The sequence below is a fragment of the Lepidothrix coronata genome, unplaced genomic scaffold (genome assembly GCF_001604755.1).
Source record: "Lepidothrix coronata isolate B3197 unplaced genomic scaffold, Lepidothrix_coronata-1.0 Scaffold272, whole genome shotgun sequence".
NCBI lineage: Eukaryota > Metazoa > Chordata > Aves > Passeriformes > Pipridae > Lepidothrix > Lepidothrix coronata.
The window spans coordinates 493,453-501,770 of record NW_016690452.1 but is presented as its reverse complement, the minus strand read 5'-3'; the positions used below and the strand labels follow the sequence as shown (position 1 = coordinate 501,770).

General features: G+C 57.4%; 1 protein-coding gene across 1 annotated transcript; it reads right to left on the bottom strand.

Annotated features, from left to right (window-relative positions):
* Positions 1–366: 366 nt before the first annotated feature.
* On the bottom strand, positions 367–8,244 carry CTSH (cathepsin H). Its single transcript, XM_017836250.1, has 12 exons — positions 8,120–8,244; positions 7,958–7,989; positions 7,760–7,865; positions 7,590–7,660; positions 6,495–6,599; positions 6,107–6,193; positions 5,035–5,090; positions 3,942–4,023; positions 3,788–3,856; positions 3,288–3,394; positions 1,921–2,046; positions 367–1,140 (listed from the first exon to the last, which is right to left on the bottom strand). Exons 1-12 carry the CDS (start codon positions 8,208–8,210, stop codon positions 1,065–1,067), a joined length of 1,008 nt encoding a protein of 335 aa, XP_017691739.1. The 5' UTR covers positions 8,211–8,244; the 3' UTR covers positions 367–1,064.
* Positions 8,245–8,318: the final 74 nt, after the last annotated feature.

The following is an 8,318-nucleotide window of genomic DNA, read 5'->3' as shown; positions in this document are numbered from 1 at the left end:
CAGCGCCGCCATCGCGGGGCCGCCCCGCCGCCAGGGGGCGCTCTGCGCGCGGGACCGCGTCCAGCGCCCTTCGCATTCGGCGCCAAAACATGGCCCGGGCCCCCATTGGGTGGGCCGGCGGAGCGGAAGTGACGTATGCAGCGCCCGTCGCCATGGTGAGGGCGGGCACCGCCCCGCAAAATGGCAGCACCGCCTGAGGGCGGGCCCGGGCGGAGCGGCCCCGGCACCGCCTCAACCGCCGTAAAGTCCGGTCTGGAGTCCCGGCCAGGCTTTAGCACTCCCCAGGCGCTGGGGGCGCGCAGGAGCCATGCCGGAAGGACGGAGCCCCTCAGATCCCCTCCCGGCACTACGGAGCCCGCACGCAGCTCACAGCACAGCGCTCCCGGGACGAGGCAGCTTTATTATTGTCAGCGACAGATTTCAGCGTGAAATAACACAGACGTGCCCCTGCGGACATACGGCTTCGCTCCCCAGGGCCTGTTCCTAATTAGCACCGAGCTTCTTGCTTCATTTATTCGTTATACAATATCACCCGTTTCTTCTCTATTTGCATTAAAATACCCTACTTTTTAATACAAAAAAATACTAAAGACGTCTCGTGAAAATAGATAAAAATGTACAAATCACAGCACTCATGCTTCTTTAGGGGAGAAATTGCCTTCAAAGAAAATTTAAAAATCTCTAAAATTTACACGTGGTGATTGTGAAAAAGCTGCCTGAAGGGGGGGGGAGCTTTGTCTGAAGTCAGGTAACTCCGTGGTTCCCCAGCATCCCCCTTCTGACCCCCCCAGGTAGATGGAAGCACAGCCGGGCACACCTGGGCCTGGAGCAGGAGGAGGGAATCTGGCAGGGCACAGGAGCTCACGTGTCTCTGGCTGAGGAGAGGAGGCACAGTTTTCCTGCTGCACAGGGTGTGTGCAAGCCGAGGAACCTGCCTGCAGGGAACACCTTTCAGCTGACAGGTGTTGCACCTTGTTCTCCCTTTTGTCACTTCAGCACTCAGAAGTTGGAACGTGATCAGCCACTCCTGTCCTGCTCCCCCCGTCCCCAGCCTGTGCTCCCTCCTACACCTGAGGAACAGGGTAAGAGGCACAAGCTGCAAGACCACACATGTTCTTGCCTCGTTCGATAAGGAAATACCTAAAAAGAGAAAGAAATGGGTGTGAGTGAGTGTTCCCTCCTCTGGCAGAGCCAGCACAGCAGGTGAGGGTGGGCAGGCCCTGGCACAGGTTGCCCAGAGAAGCTGTGGCTGCCCCATCCCTGGAAGTGTCCAAGGCCAGGTTGGACGGGGCTTGGAGCCACCTGGGACAGTGGAAGGTGTCCCTGCCGATGGAGGCATCCATGGAACTTTAGGGTCCCTCCCCCCAAACCAGTTTGGGATTCTGTGAAGACTGCTCTCTCTGTGTGCCAGGCCCTTCCTCACACCAACCCAAGGAGCAGATACATGTGACAGGGCTGGAACTGCTGGAATGGCAGCTCTCCAGGCACTGCCATTCCCTGTTATCTTACACCACGAACTAGCAGTTAGCACCTGACTCTCGAGAATTTCACCTGCAGCTGGAAATATTTGTGGAGCTGCAGTGAGAACTCCCTCCTGGCTCAACCTGTTCCTCCCCAGCCGTGTGACCAAAGGAGAGGGCCCAGGTGAACCAGTGGCTCTGCAGGCACTGCCAAGCCCCCAGGGACCATGGCAGCTCCACTGGGCCAAGGGTCTGCTCTGAGCAGTCGCCCCAGGACTGGGTTTGTGAGCTGTGTCACTGCCCAGGCTGTGATAATCCCCCCCGTGTCTTCCCAGCTGCCAAATTTCAGCTGGAGAGCGTAAAAGCAACCTGGGGCTGAGGGCGGGTGGAATCCCAGCACTGTCCTTTCTCCAGGTACAGGGAGGCCATGGTGGGCCTGGTGGCACAGGGAGCCCCTTACCCCTCCATGCCCCACAGCCGGCCCCAGGAGTTCTTCACGATCCAGTAGGGAGTCCCGTTCTCCTCCCCATAGCCCACGGCGAGCACGGCGTGGTTCACCTTGTCAGGGGTGTGCTCACAGCGTGGGCTGCAAGCAAACAACACAGATGTGTTACAGGAAATCCAGCCTGCAACTCATCAGGGGTTAGCCAGCAGTCTTGACTGCACTCTGCAAACAGAACTGTGGGGTACTCTGAAATTCCAGCTGTGGAGAGTAGGGAGAGAAGCCAAGGAAAGGAGACACTGCTCTGTTTTCCCACTCTGAAATTATTACTGCCTATATCTGGAGTCAGGGAATCCACGGATCTTTGATCTGAGCTCCTGGCTCTTGCTCACAATTAACATCAACTCTAACATCTCACTAGGATGAGCTACAGTGAACACATTAAGCAAAGGAATTTTTCCAATGGAAGCCAGCAGCTCTTAGTGCCTCCCAGTAGTGGTTTGTGCTGCCCTGAACTTCAGGGGCACTGTTCCATGTTTTGCACAGGAACAGCAAGCTCCACAGTCTAAACACACACTTCCTCATGTTTCCCCTGAATTTCCAGCTTTTAAACTGCACTTGCTGAAAGCTGCTGCCTGTGGTATGAAGTAGGACAGCACAGGGTACACACTCCCACCTCTAGAGCACCTATTTTTAAACATTTTTAAACTGCAGCACAGGAAAAGATCAATAATGCCCAACTCAGATTTACAGCTGACGGGATTGGGGTGAAGTGCTGCAGGACCTGCCCTGCAGAGCAGCAACGCAGGACCCTGCCTAAAAACAACCTGCAGAGGTGCCAGCTCAGCTGTAGGGCAGTGTGAGGGCACCACACCACTCACCTCAGGTGTAGGGCAGCCTGAAGGCAGCCATGCTTCCCAGCTCGGCCCCTCTGAGCTCTGGCACCAGAGGAGCCACCCAAATCCCATGGAAAACCCACTTTGGTTTGGCCTTACCCTAGGAAACCAGACGTGTTCTGCTGCCACAGCTGGGCTGACCCTGCCACCATCCCAGCTCAGACACAAGATTAGCCCTCTTACAGGTCCCATCAGCCCTGTGCTGAGCTCCCTGAGGGTCTCCTGAGCTCCCTGACTTGCTGACCTTCATTCCAGCATACTCTGGTCTCCAGGCTGGACTGGTTCCTAGCAAGCAGCCTGTTCCCTGCTCCCATTCCCCTGGAAAATCAGCATATCAAGGCTCCATTTACCCACTTTTTGTATTTTCTGTTTAAGAGGAAGTGTGAGAATGCAGTGCAGTGTTCCCGCATCCATGAGGAGAAACGGGGATGTGCATGATTCCAGCCTTGCACCCTCCCTCACCCCCACCTGCCAGGTTCACACACTCACTTGGAATACACTCCTTTCCTGTAGTGCATGAAGTTACTTGTCACCTCAAAGGCAAAGCTCACCGGGTTGTGCTTCCCCACAGCTTCCACCATGCCATCCTCATCGTACTGCAGGAGAGGATCCAGGGTCATCCATCAGCTCCTGGCTGTGCTGGGGCCAGTCTGGATCTGGGCCCAGCAGCCAAGGCACGGGGGATGGATAACCCTGGCTTCCTGTGTGCAGACAAGGAATCAAGTGCTGCATTGCAAGACAAGAACAGGACCTTCCCACAGCCTGGAGCTGCACCTGCTGCAGGAGGCAAGCAGGGACCCCCTGCCTGTATTTCGGCTCCAGCACTTCCCCGGTGCCACCTTCAAACAGGGGAGCAGGAGTGCAGGCCAGCTCGCTCTTTCCCAGGAGCACCCAGGCTGCAGCTCACTGGGAAGCCTGGCACGCCCTGGGGCCTCCCAGCATCTTGGCACAGCCCTGGAAGTTTGGAGACGTGGCCCCTGGGGCCTCACCTGCGTGATATTGATAACGTCCTTGACAAAGGCAATGGCCTTCTCCGGCCGGAACTTGCAGGTGCCGTTCTGTGGGGACAGAGAGGAGCTGTTGGAACCTGGGCCAGGCCCCGCTCTGCTGCTGCCACAACGGCCTGGGCTGTGCTGGGAATACCTTGGCCTGGTATGGATAACTGTCCTCCCCCATGAGCCCTTTGTTGTACAGGATGTACTCGAAGGCTTGGCTTGGCAGGCCCCTGCAAGACAATACAGCCAGAACACAGGTCAGTTAGGATGGTAACAGCTAATTAGGATGGTAATGATGAACTAGGATGGTAACAATGAATTAGGATGGTAGTGCTGTGGCTTCTGCAGAGCAAAGCCTGCAGTCCTGCAGACCACTCCCACCAGCCGAGGGAGAGGCAAGGACAGTGTCTACCCCAGAGCCTCTAAAGGCACAAACTCCTGTCTATTCCTGGAGCATCTCCCTGCCTGAGATTCCAGGCCTAGCCCACCACACTGTCTGGCATGGTCAGACCTCATTCTCTGGGTGCCAAATCCCTAGAGGAGAACATCAGGAGCCTTGATGGCGTAAGGCAAACCTGGACCACACAGCCTCACATGCTGAAAGGTGGTTTTCAGTGCCCTCTGCCCAGCCTGGCTGGGGGAGGATGATGGACACACATTCCCAACAAGCAGCTGTTCCCTACTCTGGCCACCTTCCAGGAGCACATCTCAGGAGGGAAGAAAAAAGAGCATGATAAAAATAAAAAGCACCGAGAGTGGCTTTGCTCAGTCCTCTGGGACCACTTATTTCACAGAAAACAGAAGTTGTCAGAAAGCTCTGTTCTCTGCTTTCTCTAGCAACACCAGGAGGAACTTCCCAAAGGGGAAGCCGAGGTTTCTGCACACATCTCACAGCGTGTGAGATGCATGTGACCCAGAGCAGAACAACAGCCAAAAGTCCCCTTGCTCTCCCAGAGCCCCGTCCGTTGCTGCTGCCTCAGGAGACTTGGGAAAAACATGTCTCAGAAGAAAACTAACAAACAAGGAACAACAGAGGTTGAGAAATGCTGGAGTTTTAGTGAAACATCCGAACCTCTAGGGAGGGCTAAATTAAAATAGGCAACCAAACCCAAAACTGTTTCCCCAACATGTCACAGCCAAGGGAAGACAAAAACCATTCCAAGATCTGGAAGGAAGATCTTGAGGAAGGCTGTCAATCACAGAATTGTAATTTCTGTTCTTTATGACCTTCTCTGACTTACCCACTGCAGCCATGGTTGTTAAAGGCCTGGGCACAATCAACCAACTGCTGCTCCGCCTGTGGAGAAGGGTTTTGGGTCAGTGACCTGCGCTCGGAACATGTGACACAAAATGCAACCGCGCAGCAGGAACCGATGAGCACTGGTTCATCCGTGCACCCAGCTGTGCCCCAACCACAGCACTGGTTCATCCATGCACCCAGCTGTGCCCCAACCACAGCACTGGTTCATCCATGCACCCAGCTGTGCCCCAACCACAGCACTGGTTCATCCATGCACCCAACTGTGCCCCAACCACAGCACTGGTTTATCCATGCACCCAGCTGTGCCCCAACCACAGCACTGCTTTACTCATGCATCTGGCTGTTCACCCACCAGGAACCACCTGGAAATGGCTCCAAGTCCCAGGGAGGGGGACAAAGGATACGTGGAGCTGGCAGCCCAGGATGGTTGGGCTGCCAGATGAATTTGTCATTGTGCCTGCTGGGAATCCATCCCCCACTCAGAGGCACTGGCTGAGATTTCTTTCAAAGGTCATGTTTGTTTTTAACACACCCAACCCTCAGCTATTCTGATAAGTCATGTAAGTGGCTACCGCCCTTCTTATTTTTCAGTAATATAAATCCTCTGGGAGTTGAAAATCAACAGTTTTTCGATATGCTGCTTGCAGTGAGAAGCTCCAGCTGGCTGGCAGGGCCAGGCAGAGCTCCTTTCCCCATGGCTCCCAGCAGCCTCCAGCTTTGTCCTACTCGAAAAAGGGCTCTGCCAAAGCCTGGGGCAGTGGGACACTCAGAGAGGGGACAATGACAGGCACATCCTTGGGCACACAGAGCTCCCAGCCACACTGCCCTACATCTCCCCAGCAGTGCTGCTGGGCTCACACAGAGCTGCAAGGGGTCTGCAGGCTGGGGGGGCTGCAAGGGGTCTGTGGGCAGGGGGCTGTCACAGCCACAGCCGTGCACAGCCGGACTGGGAACAGGTAGCTGATGGCTGTCCCAGCCTGGCCCCATGCACAGCCCCAGCAGATAACCAGGGGCAGGGCTTGGTCAGTGCACAGGAAAGGAAAATCTCTTACCAGAGACAGCAGCTTTCCAGTGGCAATGGCAATAGCAGACTCCAAACAGCCCGTGGTGGAAAAGGTCCAGCAGCTCCCGCAGGGCCCCTGTGTTTGGAACGGGACAGGAACTGCTCCAGCATGTGCCACAGGGTCACCAGCCTCCCTGAAACACCAGGGCCAGGGCACAGGGGCAGAGCACAGAGCTTCCACCCCTCCTGGCAGCTGGGCTTGGCCTTCTGCTCAGCTCCTGCCCGGGGCCCCACGGCCTCCCCTGCCCCGGGCACGGAGGGCTCTGGGGGAGCTCCCCTGCGGCACACACAGCCCAGCACTGCTCCCCCGGCACAGAGCCCTGCCTGCTGCCCACAGCCCCTCTCTGGGCACGTCACCCACAGCACACGCTCTTCACCTGGTTCTTCACGGGCGTCACAAAATTTCCCTTCTTCCTCCAGTCGATGGAGTCGGGACGCGGCCCCGAGCTGCGCACGAAGCTCCCCTTGGTGGCTGAGCAGTTCTGCAAGGGAGGCAGGAGGGCTGTGCTGGGCCAGCGGGCTGGGGGACAGTGGCCCAGGACAGCTGCTCTCCCCAGGGTGGGGGGCTGGTGGGCAGCCACTGCAGCCAGGAGCCCTGGGCCAGCCCGCACCACTGCCTGCAGTGCCCCGGCTGCTCAGGGAGCTGGCAACAGAAGTGACAACAGCTCGGCTGGAGCCCGGGCTGAGGCAGCTGAAATTCTTGAGGGTGGGGACTGCGGGGAGCCACCTCACTCTTACCCCGGTGGTGATGCCTAAAATTGGAGAAATAATTCTCTGGACTATTTTTGAGTATTAAAAGGCAAAAAGCACTTCTTTATTGTGGCATGGATGGTGCACAAAAAATATTCTGCACACCTTGATTGCACAGGCTTTTACAACTTTATGCTATCATTCTAATTACAACATTTGGACATTACCTCATCTGTTATATTCACTTCCAAAACTGTTCCTCCCATAACACCACCCTCACCATGCCCCTGACATGCCTCCCGAATTTGAGTCGGTGGTCCCAAAAAGACCATTTCTTCTCTTCATCTTCTTCCTCCTCATCTTGTCTGACCCTTTTGGAACGGTTTCAAGGCTCTTGAGTAGCTTTGACTACTTATATTAGGTGTTATGCATCTGTTATGTTTCTTTCTCAGTACATTTTTACAGATAAGGGCTCTTCACCTCATTAAAATCCCTTGACTGTTGAAATTCTTAACAAAGAACGTTAAACAGCATTTTTAGAAATCTTGCACAAAGGTACTAGCAAGCTAAAAGTACTAACAAGCTGTACTAAAACGTAATGATTTTAAGGCATCAGTGGCATAGCAAAGTGGATTGCAGGGGGATGGGTGCTAGCGCCTGAGCAGGGGCAGTGCAGGGATGGGTGCTGGCCCACGAGTGGGTGTCGCTCGGTGCAAAACACCCACTCAGGGGGTCCAGGTGCACCCCTCCCTTCACTGTCCACCCGCGCTCCCGCCAGTTACCTGGGGCTCCCTCCACAGGTACATCTTTTGAAACTCTTCGTTGGTCATATCCGAGAACTGGTTCAGGCCCACTAGAAAGGGGAGAAAGGGGAGAAGGGGACGCTTCGCTCAGCGGGGCCCCGCGCTCGGAGCCGGCGCGGGCCGGGCCGGGCGGGGGCCGGGGCTCGTACTTTGGTAGCTGTGGTTGCCGGCGTTGTGCTCGTCGATGAGCCGCTTGTTGTCCACGAAGATGCGCAGCCTGCGCGGGTACTCGCCCGGGCTGTACCGGCGGCCGAACTGCGGGGGCACCGCGCGTCAGAGCCCCGCGGCCCGCCCGGCCCGGCCCGGCCCGGCCCTCCCGCCGCGGCGGAGCGGCCGCGGGGCCTCACCTGCTGCATCCAGGCCTTGAAGAGCTGCTCCTCTGCCGGAGAGAACGCGGCGTCAGCGGCGGCACCGCGCGGCTGCCCCGGCACGGCCCTCGCGGGGCCGAGCCCGAGCCCGAGCCCGAGCCCGAGCCCGAGCCCCCGCCGCCCCTCCCGCCGCCCCGGTACCTTCGGCCGTGGGCGCCCCGGCGGCGGGAGCCGCGAGCACGGCCGAGGGCGCCATGAGCGCCGCCGCCATCAGCAGCACGGGCCAGAGCATGGCCGGGCCGGGAAGGGATGGACGGAGCCGAGCGGAGCCGAGCGGAGCCGAGCGGAGCCGAACCGCGCCGAGCCGAGCGGAGCCGAGCCGGGCCCAGCCGCTGCCGGA